At 40.8% G+C, this 23,949-nt stretch overlaps 1 protein-coding gene across 30 annotated transcripts; it reads right to left on the bottom strand.

Annotated features, from left to right (window-relative positions):
* Window positions 1-2,587: 2,587 nt before the first annotated feature.
* On the bottom strand, window positions 2,588-20,639 carry gata3 (GATA-binding protein 3). Of its 30 annotated transcripts, none has more exons than XM_090198990.1 (7): window positions 20,476-20,611; window positions 14,594-14,952; window positions 13,971-14,012; window positions 12,642-13,175; window positions 8,881-9,026; window positions 6,796-6,921; window positions 2,588-4,122 (listed from the first exon to the last, which is right to left on the bottom strand). In XM_090198990.1, exons 2-7 carry the CDS (start codon window positions 14,829-14,831, stop codon window positions 3,841-3,843), a joined length of 1,368 nt encoding a protein of 455 aa, XP_090055116.1. In that variant the 5' UTR covers window positions 14,832-14,952; window positions 20,476-20,611; the 3' UTR covers window positions 2,588-3,840.
* Window positions 20,640-23,949: the final 3,310 nt, after the last annotated feature.

The raw sequence follows: 23,949 nt of genomic DNA, 5'->3' as shown, positions 1-23,949 counted from the left end.
AGAGAGAGAGAAAGAGCTAGAGAGAGAAAGAGAAAGGGCTAGAGAGAGAAAGAGAGAGAAAGAGCTAGAGAGAGAGAAAGAGCTAGAGAGCTAGAGAGAGAAAGAGCTAGAGAGAGAGAAAGAAAGAGAGAGAGAGAAATAGAGAAAGAACTAGAGAGAAAGGGCTAGAGAGAGAGAGAGAAAGAGAGAGAGAGAAAGAGAAAGAAAGAGCTAGGGAGAGAGAGAGCTAGAGAGAGAGAAAGAGAGAGAAAGAGCTAGAGAGAGAAAGAGCTAGAGAGAGAGAGAAATATCTAGAGGGAGAGAGAGAGAGAGAGAGATGCGTAGGAAAGACGAAGAGAGATAAAAGGAGTAATAAACGAGTGCTAGAGGAGGAAAATAAATTAGGGAGGAAAAGGAGAGGCCTATAAGACAGAAGAACCATCAGGTGAGAGAGTGGAGAATAGGAAGGAGAGGGGAGAGGGGTGGGAGTAAATCTGTTTATATTATCTACCCTGTGTCTGTCAGTGGACTTTCAGTCACCCTTGGCAGACACTCATAGCACGGCGCCAAGGTGAAAGGTTGTCAAGGGGGATTGGGGTCCCGCCACAGGCCAAGAGGCCAAGAGTTCACTTCAATCCCCTTAATACACAGATACACACACAGAAACACACACACACACAGAAACACACACACACACACACAGAATTCCCATCCTCATCCTATATTCCCTCCTTCAATTTCGCTGTTAAAACACAGGAGCAAATCTCCTGATTGGACACAGTGGCTCAGAAACTAATTGTGGCCAATGGCTGGTAGACTTCTGATTGGCCTCGCTGAAGTGAAGTCGAAGAAAAGGTCAGTACAGGGGGTGGAGCTGGACTAGAGACTGGAACGTCTGCTTGTATTCTGTGAATTGCCACTGCGTATACCTGTTTGCATAATATGTCTGTTTAGACAAATTATTTGATCCAGGGTACCGTTTCAAAGGATCTACCTCTAGATGACGTAACAAGTGTTAATCCCATTGATGCTATTTTGTTTCACTTCCGAGTCAGAAAGAAATGCATTTGTGTGACAATATATCATTACTGTATGTATACTAATACTATGCTGTCAAAGCTATCTGAACATTTTGACAGTGACCGAGGACTAGTGTACTCAGTGGTAAATAGCGGGAAGTGGAATCCAGTTGAGTGAGTATTATGCTAGCAAGCTTGGCTGGAAAGATGCTCAAGCCTGTCTTAGGAGCCCAAACACAGAACAGATGGTGTGCTGCTTGAATCACGTTGAACTTCAAATCGAACCCAATGCATTCTTTGATAAAAATCATACGATTTTCATACTTTTTTTAAATCAAGAAAATAACGGTTTTGTAGGCCATTGACCCTATTTAAGAATAATGTTTTTGCTCTGGTTATTTCATGTACCTAAGCCAGTACTTTGACATCCGTTTTTCTCAATCACATAGCTCTCGTTCCCTCTGGCAGAGTACAGTGTGACTGAAGTCGATACAGTAACATCAGCATCCACTAATAACACTGTTGAGATGATGGCTACTTCATACCATGGTTCCTGCACTCTCAATTCCTTGTTTCTCAATCAATTTAGTCCCCCCCCCCCCCCCCCCCCCCCAAGGCACTGTATGTATAGCTCTATGTATATCAATATGCGCACATGAATATACTTTACACTTGATGGGGAAGGAGAGGGATGTTGAGGAACTTCAGCCACAATGTGGTCGATTCTGCGTTCGAAACCGACACTGAGTTCCTCTTCAATATTCCAATTCAAAACTCAAAACAGTCATTGTTTTTCAAAAGAAAGGGAGGAAATGATTTATTGCTCTTCAGCACCTACAGGTATGCGGTGGACTAGCGGAATTGCTTGTGACAAGATCAAATCTTTCTGATGTTGCTGTGTAGGCTACACATGGGTTTGGTGTGTTGGTGATAAAATGTACTGAAATAGTTGTTCCAACCAAATATATTGTTTTACTCTGTGTGATTGATGTGTTTTCTATTGCTGTATCATGGCTGTGTCTGGTATTCGCCAGCTTTTTAAGATTGGTACAATATTGACACGATGTAGTAGACTTCCATAAAAGCACATGGACGCTAAGAAGCGACAAAATGTGTCATGTTATTATTTTACATGAGGGTCTGAATTCCTCAGATTGATTTGAATGAATTCCCTAAATTGTCTGAGACAGCTAATCACCCTCACTAATCACCTCCATACTGTAGAACTATGGATTTCTGAAGGCACATTCTAACTTCACATGCTCTCTCCAGAAACATTACTAATTCCTGATAACGAGCGGATACCTACAGGAGAATTTCTGCCAAGCTTTCAGTTCCATTATGACCAGATTTAAAGTGCAGGTCAGTTGTGATGGTGAGAGTGATTGTGAGAGTTAGCCTGCCTGTCTAGCCATAAAACGGCATGTGAGCCCTCCTACAGCCACAGTGCCACTGTTTATTTCTGCACTTCCTGTTTGTCCTTCACCACGAGAGTTGTCAGTTGCTGCTGTGAATGCTGGGTAAAAATGGCCAGACAGGTCTGGGTGGGGTGACGATGTGTCAAGAAAATAAGTATCGCAACCACAGGCTAACATGTCAACAGAGATTAAACTAGTTTATTCTTTTCAAAGAAAATAATAATAATTACGAAACAAAAAAAGCAGTCATTTTTTACACTAGTGATTATTATTAAATTTTTACAACCATTCAGTCTGCATAACATAAAGAAATAATTCTACATCTTTGTTTCTTTCGTATTTTTGGTACTCTGAATTATACATACAAATAACAAGTACAGGAACTTTTTTCACAATGCATATAATCTGTGGGCCGGAAGAAAGTCTTTCAGGTGATCCAATGTGGCAGTGTGTGTTTGTGTGTGTATGTGAAAGTATGACGTGTGAATATGTGTGTGTATGTGCTAGCATGTGAACACAAACCAACAGCCCGAGACCTATAGCACATCCAAAAAAGAGACGCCTGCAGTCAGAACAATAGACTCTCTAGAAGCTTAATGCATCAAACATGTTCTCCAGCAGGCGAAAGTGAAGGCCTGTCCTTTTATCTGTTCTTTCCTCTCCTCCCTTTCATCCCTCTCTCCAGGAAGCAGAGGCGTCCTCTCTTCCTCTACTCTCCAGCGGCAGTGTCTCTTCTTGCCTTGACTCGTACCCTTCTGTCGTTAGCTGCCCAGGGGCATTTTACTTAATTAAAAAGTCTTCGTTAAATGTACTGTATTTCATACAATTTGTACAAATATATTCAAAGTTAATCTCCTCTCTTCTTCTCACGGCTCAGGGGTGGGGGGGGTCCTGTCATACAGGTGTGTGAAGTAGGGTGGGAAGGGGAGGGGGGCATCATAAAAGGTGTAGTTTTTGTAATGATTGTTAATAATCTTTGCTTTTCCCATGAAAAATGTTTGAACACAAATGGGTTTCCAGGTTGGGGGTTATCAGCTGGGAGGTCAGTCAGGGAGTGGGTGAAGCTTCAGGATCTTTTCTCCCAGGTTGGGTCGGAGAACAACTATGTGGTCTTCCGAGGAGTCGGAAAACCACAGTCAGTGAGTCAGTCTGCCAGGCTTTGAGGATTGCAGTAGATACACTTGATAAAGATTAAAAAAGAGACAACTGAACAAAAGCAAGGACCCATAAAGCCTGTCTCCCTCACAATGAGGTCAGATCATAGGCGGCTTGGTGATGGAGCAGAGCGGTTGGTTATGGGCAGCAGAGAGCAGTTTGGTTGTCTTTCAGCTTGGGATTCAGGTAAGCGAAAAAGAACTGGGAGTAAGAGGATGGGGGGGGTTGGTTGAGGGGTTCTGGGAGGTGGGTGGTACCGTTGGGGTCTTCTAGCCCATGGCAGAGACCATACTGGAGTGGGGGTGAGGGGCGAAGGAGGAGGGGTGCATGGGCGTGGGGGTGGACAGCATGTGGCCGGAGTGTGAGAAGGGGGGGAAGGAGGACATGTGGCGGGACAGAGCGGCGGGGCTGAACGAGCTGCTCTTCTCCATCAGGCTCTTGGAGAAGTCGTCCATGCTGTCGTGGGACTTTTTGCTCTTCTTCGACTTGCTGGACATCTTCCTGTTCCTGGTCTGAATGCCCTCCTTCTTCATGGTGAGAGGTCGGTTGATCTGGGGGACATGGGGTTAATGCACCAGGGTTAAAACAAGCAAGTTATTCAATATTCATATTTCATAGGTAAGTGACTTCAAGGAGTTACTTAAGTTGAAGGAGCAGAAATAGCAATATGAGTCAGAGTAGAACTGAGCCGAAATATCAAAGAGCAGTGTTCATGCTTTCTGATGGACTTTGATGAAGCGAAAAAACGCTGACAAACAAAGAAAGTAAATAAAATTTAAGCCTTGAGCTCTGTTTATCAGTCGTATCCTGTAAAGCGCATTCGAATTGTGTCAATGCATTTGGACCAACAAGCAAAAAAACTAAACAAAACATAGAAAATTGGAGAGGGGCGACACAAATAGGTTTCGAGCTCAGGGTTTGGGGGACACTGAGATATGTAATGGAGTCCCATTATAGAATAAATCTGTCTGTCCCATTGTTAGCGGTAGGGGGTGGGGGGAGTAGGGTGTGTGTGTGTTTGTGTGTGTCAGGGTGAGTCCACGTTTGGCTGGATTTTAACGCTGATTCCCTTAAGCTGGGCTGGATCTTAGACTATTGCCATGCCAGGGAGAGGGAGACAGAGGGAAAGACATAGAGAGAGTTGGATAGATGGAATGAGAGAGAGTGGGAAAGTGAGACAGAGTGAGAAAGAGAGCCTGGCAACCACCGTCCTAACCAGCCGACATGGCCATGACGACTACCAGCGCCGGCCAAGTCTGTCTCTCTACCCTCAGCCCTCCATCTGCATGGGCATCTGCTGGCCAAAATGGCCCGAGCTGCCATATTCCTGCACAGGTTTTAGCTGGGAATGAGAGCCGGATGATGGAATTCCAGCTCAGGGCAGGATTATGAAGGAGAGGTGGATGAGGCCGGCTGCCTCCCTGATCGGTAGGACCGCTTCCCTGAGAAATGGGAACAGGGATTTCACCGCCTCACTTCTGCCACTTTCTCTGAGACGTTACTGGCATTTTTCACTGACTCTATTTTAGCACAGAGTGGCCCAGCTGATTAGCAACGGGCAAAGAGCTACGGCCCCTGAGTGATGTGGTTTCACTGTCTCTGCACGATGTCGGGTAAAAGCAAAGGGCTTCTCTGTGTTTCTGGCTGCTATCTAGACGTTGAAATGCAGTTCGCCCAACTAAAGCTGACCAGGCAGGCTGTGCTCTTTGATACTCCTATGTATATGTATATCATGCATCTCACATAGGAAGCCTGGGCCATGGGCCTCCGCCCCATTGCATCAAATAAAACACAACAGAGCTTTACTCAGTGACCACCACAGAGCATTCAGTTCATTACCTCATATCCTCTCCCCACACCTATAGTAATCTGAAAACAACCACAAACCTTATGCAATGGTCTTGGGTTGACCGCACTGCAAACACCCTGACTCACACATCAGTGAATGTTGAGGAACATTGTTTCACATTGTCAAGGAGGGGAAAAACTGATTTGGGTGTCAACACTGTCTGTCACATCTTTGTGGGAACTTGTTTTTTCACAAGCATCCAATAAATATGTCCATACACGTTTACTGTAGCCTACAGCCTTATCAAATTGGAAAGGCTATCAAGGTCTCTGAGGTTAGCGTTAGGTTGCTGTCACCTGCAGCCACTGTGGCCACTGTGCAGGTTAGGAGTCATTGTGCATGAGGGGAGAGAGGCTTCATATAATGTTCCATGTAAAATGTGGAATTTGTTTCAAATTGAGCAGGCCCCAACAGAATTCTGAATTTACCAAAAACAAACTAATTTTGCAATTAAGCTGAGGTCGGGTCAGTTCAAAATATATAATATGTAACTGGGAAATATTATTATTCTCCCTGATAACTATTTTTTCTCAGATTTTCTTCCGTTTTAAAGAATCTGCCAAAACCAACATAGGGAAAATATTTAACAGGGAGCAAAGGGCACTTGCGTGACAAGGGAGGAAGTGTAGTGAGATAGGCTATAGACGTCCCCCTTCGCGCGAGGATAGGGGATACCTTATCAGACCAACTCTGGGGGGAGCTCTCTCAGATGAAGGTTGAATAGGCTGTAAGTAAAATATAATCATAATAATAATATGTTTCGCTAGTTAAATTACGCAGCAGCTCTCGTTCTTGGTACAGTGTGTATGCGAGAGAGAGAGTGAGAGCAAAGGAGAGAGAGAAAAAACTGGTCCTGGGGGTCCTCAGATTGAGGAAGTAAAATGATGTGGTGAGACAGTAACCAGCACGCCACAAAACGAATCAGGCGGATTGGTGGTCAGAGGGGGACTCCAAGTCCCTGGCGTGGATGTAACCAAAAGGCCTGAAATAAGATAGGTCTGAAAATTAATCGAATTTTAATTAAGCTCTTATTTAATATTCAAAAACCAAGCTGTACGCACGGGGCTTAATTCGGCTCTCTCATATATTTTGATTCGTACATGTGACTTGCTGCGAATAAATCACATGAATTATATGTATTATCGCTTGTGCCCCCACAATTCTCAATAGGGACGACTGCGATAAATATTTCAAGAATTGTAGAAAAAAAGTCGCAAATAAGCTTTGAATGTACAGGGAAAAAAGAAGGGGGGAGAGAATAAATGAAAAGAAATAAACAAAAGTGAGGAAGAAAAGAAAGGATATGAAAGACGACACATGCTTAGATAAATTAGTAGATATCTTACTATAATGTAAAGGCTGTTGTTTTGCTTACATTGTGCAGTTTGTAGTATAGACCGCAAGCGTTACACACGGGGTCCCCGTTGGCGTTTCTTCGCCACAGTGTTGTCGTGCTCGTTTGACAGTTTGCACATGATGTTCCTGCGCGTCTTGCTGCAGACTGGCGAAAAGGAGATACAAAAAAACATGCATATCAGTCATAAGGCCTTTTCCTAGGCTATCAAACCAAATATAGCATTTATAATACATTACTAACATATAGCTTTCTGCAAAGCTCTGTCTATCCAACTTTCAAATAGTTTAAAAAGAAGGACAAAATCCCCAAACAGCGCTGCTTTGACTCGAGGCTAAAAATAGCATCATGCGCACATGCCCTCTCAAGAGTAAATATTTACAGACGACATAAAAGCAGTGGCATGAAATGGGACCTATTAAATCTGATTACATTTTCCCGTTAAAGCGACTAAGTGCTTAAGTAACAGTAAGATAGTGTCTGCTCCTTATGTTTAAATATGGAACTCAATAGGTTATACAAATAAACTACAATTAGTTTTACGGTGAGAGCATGATGGCGGACAGAATTATGTATTTTTTTAAACAAATCTCTAGCCTCCCATGGGTGGGAAATTATATGTTAAATCATCAATATGTGCATAGCAAGCTCAAACAATAATTATTCTGATGTTTTTACAATATAACATGGCTAATGAATTAAATGGACAAAATTATATGCTTGTGGATGAAGATGGTAAACTTGAATATCGCCATATAAGCTTGAATATCGCCACACCGTCCATATTGACATACCATATAGGCATATTAGCCAATTACAGAAAATAGTTTTTTTAAACTGGGAAGAGCTAATGCGCTGATTTACATTAGAGATACGTTTCGACTTGCATGGGGAGAGGACTCTACATTCCCATGGATTGAAATGCCTGCCTCAGACGCCAGTTAGCTGACCGGCCTGACATTGATGTTATAATCTATAAAACCAATCGATAGACGAGATGACCGAATAGGACACAGTACCCGTTAACACCGAATGGGCTAAACAAAAGGCACTACACTATCTTTCGGGGGTTTCCAATTATCTACATCTGGTGGCCTAATAACCCATGTTCATCCGTGACTTAAATAATGTAATTGCTTTGCACACCAATCTTGAGTTCCATTAACGCGAAAATAAAGTCATTGTGTACTGGAAAATGGAGCCCACTGTATCCATCTCCTGCCAGACTTATTCTTCAGACTTCCCTCTCTCTTTTCTCTTTTCCTTTTCTTACTATTTTCCCTCAGTATTTGAACATTCTGCAGAGATTCCCTGAGTTCTGAGAAGAACAATCTAGAGTCGTGACTCCTGCGTGCCCTGGGCCGCTCCTTGCGCTGATTCGGTCCCCGGTCCCCTTCATGTTTAGACTGGGGAAGCGGGCTATGTTGTTAAAAGCTACTTATCTGCGCTGCTCAGATATCCGGCAGCTTTTTCCTGGGAAGTCGGGTTTTCACATTAGAGAGAGACGGGGTGATATAGGCTAGAGCAGAAGCTGGCTGGCTGCTAAAAGAGCAGTCCACGCGAGACGTCCCCTGCCAAGAAAGTTTTCCCCTTTATCTAACCATGCAGGGAGGTAGGGGAACTGCTCTATAGTACTCAGCTTTCTGGTGTTAAAAAGTTTAGGGTGTTCCTCTCCAAATACTGCAAGGTGCATGGTAGCCTACATCTCTCATCTAAACCACATTAAACGTCCAATTCTAAGTATGCCATTTACAGTATGTCAACTGCAGATATTATTTCTATGCGGGCAGTGAGGATTTGGATGGAATATTTTTCGATTTGCCTCAATGCATAATAAGAGGAATATATTTTCTCCTATTTTTTTTTCCTCTAAGAAATATCAAACAGTAGGGCAATTGAAGCGGGAAAAATAATAATTGATGAAGCAAATCATTTAAAAAATGCATAACAATAGTAATAATAAATCTGCAGTTTGCTATTACTGTATATCTAAAAGAATTCGAGACCTGCACTTGGCGAGTCAATTTCCTGCAGCTAACACTTCTTCCTGGGTAGAGAAAGAGAGAAAGACGGAAGTGTCATCAATACAAAGTGGCAGGGACATACCAGTCGTCGCTTGGGTTTGATGAGGGGCCGATTCTGCCCGTTCATCTTGTGATAGAGTCCGCAGGCGTTACACAAATAGTGACCAGTGCCATCCCGCCTCCAGAGCGGGGTCGACGTAGCTCCACAGTTAACGCACTCTCTACCTTCTGAAAGCAGAAACGATACACAACATGGAGAGAGCGCCGAGATCAGTTCGCCCCTTATAAAGTAAACATAGCATCTCACATCTGGAACACTTGATCCCTGAGGTCAAGAGGGAGAAAGGTTGTTATAAACATCGTAGAAAATGTCATCACACAAAATAATTATTTCTAATAGTAGCATAACATTCATATTACATATTAATAATAATAAAAATAATACAAATTATACTACTAGGCATACTACTACTAATACTACTGCTACTGCTACTACTACTACCATTACTACTACTACTAATGCTACCACTACTACTACTAATAATAATAATAATAACACAGCTGCTACTACTACTAATACTGCTACTACTACTACTACTACTACTACTACTACTACTAATGCTACTACTACTACTACTACTAACAATAATAATAACACTACTACTAATGCTACTACTACTACTACTAATGCTGCTACTACTACTACTACTACTAATGCTACTACTACTAATAATAATAACACTACTACTACTACTACTAATACTAATACTGCTACTACTACTACTACTACTACTACTACTAATGCTACTACTACTACTAATAATAATAATAATAACACTACTACTAATGCTACTACTACTACTACTACTAATGCTGCTACTACTACTACTACTACTAATGCTACTACTACTAATAATAATAACACTACTACTACTACCACTAATAATAATAATAATCATAATAACACTACTACTACTACTACTACTACTACTACTACTACTACTACTACTAATGCTACTACTAATAATAATAATAATAATAACACTACTACTACTACTAATGCTACTACTAATAATAATAATAATAACACTACTACTACTACTAATGCTACTACTAATAATAATAATAATAACACTACTACTAATACTACTACTACTAATAATAACACTACTACTACTAATACTACTACTAATAATAATAACACTACTAATACTACTACTACTAATAATAACACTACTACTACTAATACTACTACTACTAATAATAACACTACTACTACTACTAATAATAATAATAACACTACTACTAATAATACTACTACTAATAATAATAACACTTCTACTACTAATACTACTACTACTAATAATAATAATAATAATAATAACACTACTACTACTACTACTACTACTACTACAACTACTTCTACTACTAATAATAATAATAATAACAATACTAATACAACTGCTACTACTACCACTACTACTAATAATAATAACTGCTACTACTACTACTACTAATAATAATAATAATAATAATAATAATAATAATACAACTGCTACTACTACTATTATTGATGATAATAATAATAATACAGTGGGCCTATAACAATGATTTGAATATTCAAAGTGGGAAAAAGCCCAGCCTCCATTAGGCTACAACTGATATCAACATTTGACCCTGGAGTTAGTAGGCCTTTCCCAATTCATAGTGTTTCCAAAGTTACCTCATACAATATGTCTGACATCATACAAACATTTGACTATCATTGAATAAAGCAGGTCTGTTATGGTCGATTACTGCCACAATGAGGTCACACATCATTTCATCAAATGCATAATATATTAAATCAAACTGATAGCCTATCTTTAGAAAAGGGCGTGCATAATCTATGGGTTCAATCATGTTTTTGTGATTAAAATGTGCCCTCTTCTTTCTCCCACACACACAACCTCTCATTTCACAGTGGTGTAAAGTAATAATAAAAACAATAATATGTCATTGTAAACTAGGCGAATTCATTCATATTTAGGTATGTTTATTTGATTGGAATGACCACTGTCTTTCCAAACCAGCATTTGGGTTTGAATGGCACTTCTCTAGTGACACTGACAGATGAGGCGCGCGTTAACAGTTTCATTAAGGTGGTCTCCTGATCCCCAGGCCTATGTGGCGTCACCACTGAAACTGAAACAACCAAGCATCGCGGCAGGATTATTTGAAAGCATAGACGCGTATAGAGAGGAGGCCTTGCGCCGTGAGGTGCCTTTACTGCCTCTACTCACCCGCACTTCCCCTTATGACTGCAAAAACCGCTCCATTTCTTCAGAGACTGATACGCGTCACTTCTGGTTCTGCCTTGTTAGATGTGATAGACATTCCAGAGACCTCAGCAGACACGGAGGAGGTTGTAAATCAATAGTGGTTTTAGAGAGAGGAGACTGGGTAACACAGCTAAACAAATGAATCCACTCCACAATAGGGCTCTGAGAAATAGGCTACTACAGGATTTCGTATTGTGCAAGGCGTGTTCCGGGGTTTATGTTTAGAAGACCACAGAGTCGACCTTTCTCAATGACTTATTTTCATCTGCATGTTTGCAATGTAGACACATTCCATTTATTGACCTCATTAATAGATAACCTATTTAAGATTCATTTTAGAGGATGTATCTTTACGCACATTACAGCACACACATACTTTATCCTCAAATTCAAATGATTTATTTTTTTGTTTGTAATAAGCGAATATTATTCAGCATTGAATAAGCCTGATGATATGCATCGACTAATCCACTGTTTTCTATATGTCTCCTAATGCTATGTGGCACTGATATTAATCTCATTACAGTTAACTGGTTTCTAGCGGTGTCTGAATAACCTTTTATTTTAATTACCCCCACTTGCTTGGATAACATTCCGCTTCGCCAGTCGTGCCCCTCTGCCACGGAGAGTGCTCATTCGTGATTACCCCCTCTCAATGCAGCCCCGCATCCGGGCTCTATCAAAGTTATTACTGGCTCTGCGTAAACAATGCAACTGTCGCGTGCACCAGTCTGACAGTAATGGGATTATCTAAACGGGCGCGAGACAGCCATGCCGGCACGGAGACCCGCGGTCACAGATTTAGCCTCTCTCTCTCGTTCCCTCTGTGAAACATAGAACAACTGAAAACGGATATGGTTTAGGTCTATACACAGCTTAAAAATATTCTGAACTCATCTGATTTAAGGGCACTAAAGCTGTTTAATCATTCACTGGACTAAATTCATTTGCTTTGGAAAGTGGGAAATCGTTCAATCTTATGTGGGCAAATGCACGTTGATTTATTTAATTCGCTTTCTATTCCAAGCAATGTGTTTTAACAAATCGTGGTGCTGATTGAATGCGATTAAACATGTTTGTGTAGCCTAATAACATATAGAAACGTTATAACGTCCCCAATTAAAATTGTTACTCAGTAAAATTGATGTAGAGATAGAAACCCGGATTATCCATGCTTATTTATTATTATTTTGAATGTATTATTATTGTTATTATTATTATTATTATTGATATTATTATTAATTGTATTATTATTACCGCCACGTGCTTTCCTTGCCACTGCTATTGTATTTCCCCTCAAACGAATCTTGTGCATGAGTTCATTTGAGACACATTTGACTTTCTATGGGCCTGCAAGGGCTGGAGAAAGGCCTTGGCTGTCATAGTTACAGTTTTTTTTTGTGTGGAGAACGAAAAAAGGTCCTGATTCTGAAACGGGCACATTGGGATTACACCTGGATATCATCAATGTCATAAATTCTAAGGTGAAATCAAATGGTAATATAATAAAATGCACGCCTACCTGAACATGACCTTGTTTTTGGTCTTGTTTTGGAACCATAACTAGAAGATGACCCACCTATCAGGCTACTTGGTGGGAAGAGGCCTGGGCCGTATTCGGGGACATAGGATGGGTATGTGGCGATGGGGTGATGATGGTGGGCGGAGGATTGCGCTCCGATTGATGCCATGCTCCGGCTGTGAGACTCCAGTTTCATGCTCTCGGCCAGGGACACCTGGTACTTTATGCACTCTTTCTCCTCCTGTTGGCGACTGTTGCTGCTTGAGCCCGGAGTGGAGATGCCTGGGTCCGGGGACACGTCTTTCGGAGGAGTGGGGGGAAAGGTGAAGAGGTGCGGGCTGGAGTGGCCCCCGGACAGGGAGGAGGAGGACGCCGAAGGGTAGACAGAGAGACCTGCCGGGGAACCGTGGTGCAGTGAGCTCTTCTGGAAAGGACTCAGGTTCCACGGGGAAGTGCTGTGGTGCTGCATCGCTTTGCTTCCGTCCAGCCACGGCAGAGAGCCGTGCAGTAGAGAGGGGCGACACACCTGACTACCTGTAATAGAAAATAGGATAATACACCCCTGTCAGTATTTTTCTCGGTGAAGAAAATTACAATAGGCCTACATTCAATTAGCCTACTCTCACGATTTGATCACTTTCCCTTATGATCATATTGTTGACATTAAACAACAATATCTCACATTTATGCTGGTTTCAGTTTGACATCGCCATGTAGGTCTAGGTCTGCTATTTAAATTACACAAATAATATCACTTCGTTACAAATGAAAAGTCACTGTCAATTAAAAAAGTTTGGCCACACTTTCTATTGAAACAAAACGGTCTTGTTCGTTTGATATTTATATGTGTGAATTCAGATGTGCTTTACCAGTGGATAACCTGCAACTACAATGACTTAAACTTTTGATTATTTTAATTAAGAAAGCCTATAAATCGATTATGGAAAACATGTTTTTAAAACATACGCCATTTTATTAAAACATCACCCACGATTTATCTTCGGGGACACAAGATAAAACTGCACACCAGGCCTACACAACTGACAACACATGCTCTGACCCAAATTGTCCCTCTTGACTCCAGTCTACCTCATTTTTTGGTCTAGCCGAAACCCAGGGCCTGAATGACTGTGTCAGAGCAGCAGTTTGAGTAGCACGCCAGTGTCAGTGCAGAGGGTTTGAACAGTGGTGTTTTAGCATCGCTACAGAAAACGGGTCATGATTCACTATTCCGTTCAGGAAGTCATGTCAATAAATTAAACCATTTGCTCTTCCGCAGTTATTTTCTCTCCAGGAATATCTATAATTAAATGATAACTCATAGTTTACCTGCCATAAAATGGACACGGTTGTGTGGTGAAGTATGATAGTCTGAAATGACAAAATATATCTCATGGGGCCTTCAACTTCTCTCTGTCCGAAGGTCTACACATTCATTCGTTTGATAACATATTTGAATTTAACCATGATACAAACATACATGTCATATTTGACAATAGTAACATGCTGTTAATTTGTAACTCGCGTTAATTTATTTGATTTAAACATGTCATTGATTTCAAATTGCTCGACTTCCCTTCTTACATCTGATTTGACTGTGCCAAAATCGCACTGAACATGGAATTAGAACAATGAAACAGAGTGGTCTCTGTTAAAACAAATACCTATACTCACAACGGGATACATATGAAACCATAGGTACACCACCAGAGAGGTAAGCCACACATAACAGAGGACTGCATGGTTTCATATGGCCCTCGCATTTTTTTATTATCCGGATCCGCCGAGGCTAAAACCCATTAGACAAATACTTCGGTTCAGACATTTTAAAATGGACAAGCATCTGAAGATGAATTGTTCTTATGTTAGCTCTATCTAAGTTAAATATGACCATGCCAAATCTAAACAATTCAATAGTAGCCTAAAACGACGCGTAATGAAGCAGTACTTACTATGTGGAGGAGGTGGATACCTCTGGACGGCTCTGACTGAGTTCCCATAGTATGGAGATACGTGGTTGCCCTGTGAGTCGATATTAAACAGTACATCCACATCGTCGGCAAGGGGATACTGCGAGGGGTCCATGTACGAGTGGCCGAGGCCCGGGTGGTGCGAGCCTGGATGCTGTTCGTTTAGCACCGATGGGTGGTGATGGCTCATCCATCGGGGTTGGTCCGCGGATACTTCCATAGCTTTTTAGCAAACGTTCATATACACCGGAGTGAACCGATTCAAGTCAAGTAAGAAAAAAATCTGTCCGAATTCCTGCTTTGTTTAATCCACCGTTTCGTTCTTCGTTACCTTCGTTCACCTGGAAATAAAAAATAAAAATGTATTTAAAAAAATATGTTGTTCCCCCTATGTAGATGTTATTTTCTATTCAAATGAGATTATTTGGCAGGGATTCACATTAACGTGAATATGCCCGTATAATAAATAAAACAAAAGTGTTCAAAACATACATTCAAAAAATAATGTTTCACTTGAATGTTGTCATGAATAAGTCCAAGGTCGTATCCAGTCCCACTCAAAAGTTCCTAAACTTTTCCCTGACAAAGTTTCTATTATTAAGCCGATTCAACAAGTTGCAGAGGTATATGTTTAGACGCAGCCTTGTTTGCAGTAGGTAGCTTAGTGCAAGCGGACTAGCACCGAACTCACAGATCAAATCTCTGTTTGTGCGCAGCGGCAACCCTCTCCACTTACTTCGCTTCCCTCACTCTCTCTCTCTCGCTCTCTCTCTAGCTCTCTCGCCCACTCTCTATAGCTCTCTCTGAACTCTCTCCGTCCCAGTGTGTGTATGTCTCTCTCTCTCTCTCGCTCTTTCTCTGTTTTTTTTATATTTTTTTTTACAGTGAAGGCATTCTTTCAGGATGGCGCCAGGCAGCTCAATGCTTGCAGACAGCTGTGGCGCGACGCAACTTAAGGAGGGTCTGTCAGTGTCATCAGTGGGGGCGGGGCCTGCCCTGCTCGCCCTAATTGAATATAGTGGGCCAGGAGAGATGACCAAGAACTGCTGCAAGGATTTTTCACCAATAGTAAATACATTTATTTTCATGTTTATAATTTTTTTTTTAAAGCAAATACCGGTACACAAATGCTTTCATGCCCATTATACACAATGTATTGTTCATTATAACTCAATTATAACCCGTAATAAAGTGATTTTTTTATTACAAAATATGGAGACTTCATGAAAAACAACACATCAGTTTAATTACATTCTATTATTTTCTATTCTAAAGTAGATTGCTTTTTAATGCAGTATCTGAATCAATGAATCCTGCTGGCCACAATAATATTTCCGGGCTTGTCATGAAAAAATATATAAATAGAAAGAGTCGTGAAGCCTGTTGCTCAATAACGAGGGACATGTGGCAGCCTGGCAGGTTGTTGGACGCCCATTTTCTTAAAATTGTGACAGTGCGTCCTCTCGCGGTGACAGGCGCGTTATTATAATGGCAAGCTACGACTTAACTCCCCAATTTGGACTGATTTCCTCGCTTCACAGAGCAGGGGCGGGCGAGGACGCCAGAGTGGCTGAACTGCAGTCTGAAAACACTCCACTGCATTACTGCCTGGCTCCTCAGCTGGCTTTAACAGACTGAGAGAGAGAGAGAGAGAGAGAGAGAGAGAGAGAGAGAGAGAGAGAGAGAGAGAGAGAGAGAGAGAGAGAGTATTCTCTCAGAGTATTAGACCTCTCGCCTCTCCCCCAACACACAGATAGGCAAGCAGCAAATTCCCTAAAATGCCATTATTAATTCAAAAAGACTGCATTAAATGTGACTTGATGCAGTCATTGGTTCTATAGTGTATGATCTTGAATTGACCAATTAAATATATTCATACTGACACCATAGGCCAGATCATCTAATTATTCCATATGCCAATGTCAGGTATGAATGCTGCAGTGTACTCTCGCCTTGTTGCACTTGATTGCACAGTAATAGGTGGGAGGGGGGAGGGCTGCCCCGTGGGGAGGTATTTTGTATCTAATTCCCAGTTTGGCTACCCAATACTCTCCGATTGGCAGCATGTCATTGTAGAATAGGGGGAGGTTCTTTTTGGTGCTGCGCAAAGCACTGACACAGGCAGCCTCTACGACGCCACTGGACGTGACGTCACCTCCAGGAAACGAACCCTCTCAGCGAGCAGAGTAGAGCGCGCAGGCTGTTCTGGAGAGGAAATGCGCGCGCCCTTTTCCAGTGAGTAAAATTATAATTATTTAATGGCACAATTCTATAACCAGGTATGCTGGGCGTTCATTACGCATTAAAATCGTTAAGAAATTGTATGGTGAGTTGTATGCAAACATTACAAGGGGAGAAAAGGCAGATTTTATTAATAGCCTTGCATTCGCATAAAAATCGATACTATATCATTTTCCAAAGTGCACTATCACAAATGCAAACTGACACGAAGGAAATGGATATATGAAATGCATTTTGTCAGGGTCTCCATGGGAGCACTTGATATTCAGAGCATGGCCACAACAATAACTGCCATATCCATCTTATGCAATGAGGTAGGCCTATTTTACAGAATAGGGTAGCTACATATGTGATATTGGTAGATGGCCTTTTAGTCTTTTGTAGGTTGTGCATTTTACCAAGGCCGTTCTCAGTCGGGTGTACTGTAATGTGTGAGAAACAGAAATATTGCTGATTTGACAAAGCACGCTTTTATCCCTCTCCATGATGCCCAGAGAGCATGTCTCACTCAAGCGAACTTGAGACTGAACCTGGATGGAAACTGCTATACCGCCTCACATCGAACAATCTCACCGCCATTGTCGAGCTGTCAACGGACTCGTGTAATTATCCTCTTTAAAAGTTTCGCGCTCCATTATCCACCAAGTAGGCTATGCGTTATAGGTGCTCCGAGGCAACACATGACAGTAAATGTAAAAAACCTGATCATGTTTTTTTGTTTCTTGTCTGGATGTCTGGAAGCTTACAGAGTGGGACATGGAACGTCTCTCAAGACGTGATTCCCCAAGCTTCAGTGTCAAGAGAGAAGGAGAGTGGAATAAAAACTGGTCCCCTTTAAAAATTGTCATTTGTAATCCCCACCACTGTCACAACAGAACGGGAGTGTGTGCGCGTGCGCGCGATACAATAACCAAAACAAACTAAATAAAAAGCAGATGTCTATTCTACTACACTGCGTCTGATTCATAAATGTTGCCTGGTGGCGGGCACAGCAGAAGATTGGGGAGATAATTTTTTGAGTGATTATGTCAGGGAACACTGATTAAAATCAGAAGATTTCACCGAGGGTGAGAATTTAAGACACCACCAGATTATTTCATTGTCAGAGTGAGATGAACTTTTTAGATAGCATCTCTTTGTTTACAGTGTCCACATTTTGCCTCCCATAGGCTAACTACAAATATATTTACTACTAATAATAATAAATTGCATATTGATAATAGCATATAGGCTATTCAAATAATTACTATACATTGTATCTATTACTTTGTAAAATATTTTGGGGGGTTGATCATATGTGTGTCCAACCATTGAAGCATCATCATTAAAACAGGGAGATAAGCACATTCTAAAGCAAGCTTCCCTGACGCTTTTGTGCTGTAGTAACCCAGTTTTGGGACAGATGCAAAACCGGGAAGGCCCACAAATACCATTTAATTAACGTGGCGGCATTTGGCTTAGGAGACTTTTGATGGGTTTAGGTTTTACAGTTTCATTCTAATGTAGCAGGTAAAGCTGTCCAAACAGCCGCGAGGCGCGGATCCAGGGTGAACCAGAGGACACCGCCTTGGGCAGCGGGCAGCACGCGGCACTCTCTCTACCCGCTGGAGCTACTTCACTCCAGTCACCACTGGGATAGATTATTATTATCTTGATGAAGACGGAGGAAAATAAGAACAGCGAGGGAGAGAGAAATACATTCGGACTTCCATGTGTGTTACAGGATCATTTAAATGAAATAAACGAACAACTATTTATTACTATTTTTAATAATAATAATAACAATGATTTTGATATGCGCTGAAATAGAGAATAATTCAAATAATTCAAAACGATATCATGCATGCCTTAATTTGAAACCTCGAGTTGGGGCATGTGAAATATAGCCTATAAATATAGGCCACGTGTATAAAATGACTAATGGCACAATATTCTCTGATCTTTTCAAGAACAACGCTTCTTGTTGTACTCAATTAACTATGTGAACCAGTTCAGATTCTTAGAACCAAAACGAGGGCGTGAAATTATTCTCGGTGTGAATGAAACTTGAAAAATGTGGTATATTTCTTAGAATGATTCAAAAGAGAAAATATTTTGGAACAGTTTACCTCGAGTACAGATGATGGTAATGCTTTAGCTTCAATAACAAGAAAAAATAGATTAAGGTACTCTGTCAATTAAGTGAGAGGGATTCTTATCCGTGTGATCGCTATTCACCTTCTCTCTCTTAACCACCGCATCGCCAGGCCCACACCGCCTCAATTTGGATGCTACTGTTGTCGGTTCCTCTGCTTTAAAACACCAAAAAATGTAGTTCTCTTAGGGCGTATTTTACCAAAAATTCCATTGACAGTTGGTGCATTTATTTACCCGTTTTGCATAACACAGTGTTATTGCTAATTAGCATACAGATCAAACACGTCTAAATAAATCGCCAACTCTGATAGTCCGACAGGTAGCTATCATTTGAGAACTTCATAAACACACAAACAAAGAACATATCAACATTTCAAGCCACACTCAATGTGCTGCACATCTCTGTCGTGGCCTGATTTGGAGATTGGAGGCAGATTGCATCCTTACTTAAAAGGTAACCCACCTCGTGATTATGTGAGTGGTGGCCAGCCTCCCTATCTCCAAAACACAGCTGTTGGGGAAGCATTCAGCATAAATCAATAGAACCGCGCGCGATTTCCCAGCTCGTTCTGTTCTCTGCATGTAAATAACCGCTCCAGCTCTGCCCATGATAGCGCGACTGTGATGCCCTTAATTTCGTATCCTATTCATTCCATGTAACAGCTCCTCTCCAAATCAAGCCATATCGACCACAGACGTGATGGAAAAAGGGGGAATGCAGCCTCAGCAAATCCAACTCCTTTCTTTTATGACCCATTGGCGAGGTAATCAGATCAATTTCATGGGTTAAGGGATTCTGCCTGCCACCAACTCAGGTGGTAATAGATCATTAAAATCCTTCATCTTCTGTATTTCGGGAGTGGCGAGGTAGGTAAAATATTCTCAGAATCTATTGCGTTAACTGCAATAAATTCCAAAGCGATTTGGAAACGTTGACGCAGTGAAAAACGAAAAAAGGAACAATTTATTAAAACGATTATTGAAGACCACCTATAGCCTATTTACAGTATATATATTTTTTTATATTTACAGTATATATATTTTTAGACCTAATATCCCCCAGCCTAATGCCAGTCACAAAACGCAGCCAAACACATATAGGCTACAGTACAAACATAAGAGGCAACAATGGCGTCGCGTGTGTCTTTTTAACCACATTTGTGTTTGACAGACATGCAGAAAAAGCTCTACACATGTTGAGAAAATGGAGCTGTTTAACCGGACTCTGGAATTCACTAAGCAAAAAGCATGTGTGCATTTTTTCCTAAAGATGCACTACAAAAACGCTAAATTTGAAAATCGTTTTTAAAGCCATGGATCAAACTTGCTCATCAATTCATTTCTGGACATACGCCTGGCTGGACAGAACACACAGAGGCAGGCTGGAAGGGACCAGTATGTACCTTTAAGAGCTATACTTTGTGTTCTTCGCTGAAGGACAGCCAGACAGACAGACTTGCTTTATAGAAATCTAAATATTTACTGACCTGTGGAATAGAGGTTCGCGGTCGTTTTTTTTCTGATCGGCTGCAGATGTGAGGAAAGAGTGACATGGAGATCGAAGCGCCGATGGCATTTAGAGAGAGCGAGCTGCGTACGGAAAAAAATCGAGGCGCGCGCGCCCTCAGCCCAGTCACTCTCACACACACACACAAACACACACGCGCGAGCACATACACTCCTACAGGCCAACCAAAGCATCTGTACATTCAGATCAGAGAACTTCCGGGTCGGTGGAGTCTAAGGAGGAAAAGCATAGTTAGTCAAACCGAATGCCCCTAGACCACTATTAGGAGATTTTGGCACTTTATGAGGTCAGAGAGGTGGACTGCTGTTTATGGCGCATGTAGCTGCTGTAGTATTTGGTCGGCTCGTATTTATTGCATCGGTAATACTGTTAAAGTAGCCTATAGCTTAGCCTTGTAGCTAACTAATCATGGGATGGTATATTGGGCGTTAGAAATCACGTAGCACAGCATGCTTTACATTGTTCAGTATACGTTCACTATACGTGCATGTGTGAATTTCGAAAAATTAAAATCATAGTCGATTGCAACTCTCAGTAATCAATATGTTCGTGTCATCGACCATTTCAATGCATGTGGTAAAGAGGTACTCAAGTGCGCGCGTCCACACACATATACACACAAACACACTCTTGAGCGTTCTTTTGTTAGGATGACATGGCTATCTCAGTAGGCCTATATTTGACTATGGCGTAGGCCTATACTACTATAGGCCATCATCACCAATTAATATTAGGATTATAGTATTCATGATGAAGGCTAATTGACATTATTTCCTTTCAAACCTTAGTTCATATATTAATTTCGATCTACTAACACTGATATTTGACACATTCTAATTTTCTAAAATAAGGTTGCAGAAGTACACATCCATAATATTGGTAGCCTATTGAATTTCCCCATGCAATGTATCAAATTGTGTTCAAATATGAAACTGGTGTTTACGTGCAATGTTGTCCTTCAGGCCTATACAGTATCTTAATAATATTATTTAAACTATTAATAAAAGGTCTACATATTTTTTTGTGAAAACTAAAAAAAATGCATGTTGCTTTCCACCAATATACACCCTATACATCTGCTTACACAGTACACAGATACCATGTTTGAAATAGACACCAAATATAACTGATCCATCTTCCGTCTTCCTCCTCTAAAATAGAGAGAATGAGGAAAGAGGGGGAAAGAAATAGAGAGGGAAAGAGAGAGAGAGAGGGAAAGAGAGCGAGAGAGAGGGAAAGAGAGAGAGAGAGAAAGAGAGAGAGCGCGAGAGGATTCTGCTGATGCTGGAGGCTTGATATCTCACGTTGCGCCTTGACTCTGAAGGAAAATGTAAACTGATCACACCAAAATCTATCTTTGGAGAAGAAATTCAATTAAGGTAATAAATTAAAGATAATTGGCACAAACGTCGCTGTATAAACTTACGGAAGCAACCAGCCAAATGTGTCTTTTAAACCTTTGAATAATTCAATGTTTTCAGGGCAACAAGAGCTTTCATTTATAGAATTAGTATGTCAATATTTTAATATAATTACAAAAGAACACATCCAGATGTTAATTATTTAATATGCTTGCATTAGACGTAAATAAAGTGCTTATTAAAAAATAAATGGCTTCGCAATTTCAATATAAAGGTGTTGGTAATTATGCTTCGATGATAAATGCGCATACTGATGCCTTCGATATTGTAAAAACAAAGGTGAAATCGCTGTATATTCCGCAGATGATTATGACTTATTGTAAGTGAAATACAAATATTATTAACGTCTGAAGAAATAACATATCTGTAGAATTAATTGGCTTCATTCATTTTAAGGATATAATTAAATGTGACAGAAAAAAAATGAATCCCTCTTTTTCCTATCAACCATTTGCAAACAGAACAGAAATATGTGACACGCAAATAAATTAAGCCTTCTATATTAAATGATCCATGATCATGTTTGTGGGTTGTTTCTCCTAAACTCAAATGAAACAGAGTTTCTGAGGCACACAGATTCAGGAGGCTCCATTTTGATTCTGGGGCCATTTTTGGTCCAGTGATGTCTGTGAGCGCAAGCACGGCCAAGTCCAAAGTCACTCTCCTCTTCTCTCCCGCGTGCACTCTAGTAACGGCATGAAATCGGGTGATTAATGTTGAATTTGACTTGAGCTCCTGCGTGACAGCGCGTGCTGACAACAGCTGAGCGTAAACCTTCCGGTATAATGCAAGTAGGGTACACATTCGTGTTTTTACGCATTATTTATTTATTCCCCTTTTTGGTATTTATAACGATGAATCTTATCAGCAGATAGAATGAGGGATTATGATATCATGTTCATAACCTGATTAATGTTGGCAGCATAGAACAAGCTGGCCTGTTTAAACACTTGCAGCCTACATGTCGTCCAAGTTAATTGTTTGGATTCCTTTTTAGCTAGATTTTCATTTGCGCCTTGCCACTGGAATTTATCATGCTTTTGCAATCAACTACTAAATCTAGTGATTTTATATGTACATATAAGTCTTATCTGCATTAGGCTACTCGTCGCATTGTTGTATTTTTGTCGTTATTGAACCTACACCAAATAGCATTTCTGTTAATATAGTCTACCAAACCCAGATAGGGCTAATGTCCATACCTGATCAGTTTAAATAGATACACTCAAAGCTAACCCAATTCAAGGCATCTTGTAACTTAAGGTTCCAGCCAACCATAGCCAATTGCTGCTTATGTGCAGATGTCAAGGGTGACCTTAATGTGAGACAAAACGCCTCCCAAATCCATAGGCCACGGTGTTTCATGCATTTCCTTATTTATTTTCTCCATGTGTTTTATTATTCTCCTCCTGTGCGCCTTCCAAACGTAAGCCAGTGTTTTTATATATATATATATATATATATAAGGCGGCTTCTTCCCTGCGATTTTATTTTAAAATATTAGGCCGAGGTGGGGAGAATTATAAACGACTCCTCTCTTATCTGCTCCCTTCACGTATCCAGGATCACAGAAGCTGATTAAGAAAGAAGTCACAGCCAACGCCGGATTCATAATGATTTGGAATAATGAATCCTTATCTCTCCTCTGCAGATTACCAGCCTTTCAGCTCGCCATGTTTAGTTACATGGGATAATTTATTGCATCTAATACATCACAATGAATCTGATGGGGGAAAGTGATGGCCAATGTTAGGAGAAGGACTGCTTTTTTTTTATCCCGGGGCAATGAAATGCCTTTACGATTTTTAATTGGTAAAATATAAGGGAGATCTGATAAAAAAAATAGAACTGCAGAGGTATAATCTTGCCTCCTAGTGTTCCAGCGCCACTCTGCAGCATAATTAGTGTGTCAATTTCAACCTGAAATTAACAGCATCGACCTGCCATCGCAGCTCCAGCCACTGGAGCCAGCGAGATCCTAATTTTGCATGATTTATTTTTCACCAAGAAGA

Source organism: Oncorhynchus mykiss, chromosome 15 (assembly GCF_057628025.1).
Source record: "Oncorhynchus mykiss isolate SJ-2025 chromosome 15, ASM5762802v1, whole genome shotgun sequence".
In the NCBI taxonomy this organism is placed as follows: domain Eukaryota; kingdom Metazoa; phylum Chordata; class Actinopteri; order Salmoniformes; family Salmonidae; genus Oncorhynchus; species Oncorhynchus mykiss.
This window is presented reverse-complemented; position numbering and strand designations above follow the sequence as displayed.

Excerpts from the sequence above, each read along its gene's own strand:
- gata3 (XM_090198990.1), bottom strand. The coding sequence starts at position 14,831 with ATGGAAGTATCCGCGGACCAACCCCGATGGATGAGCCATCACCACCCA. Across the intron at positions 13,176-13,970 it reads CCGTGTCCATTTTATGGCAG|GTAGTCAGGTGTGTCGCCCC; the intron begins GTAAACTATGAG and ends TTTCTATTACAG. Across the intron at positions 6,922-8,880 it reads TCAAACCCAAGCGACGACTG|TCTGCAGCAAGACGCGCAGG; the intron begins GTATGTCCCTGC and ends CCTTTTCGCCAG.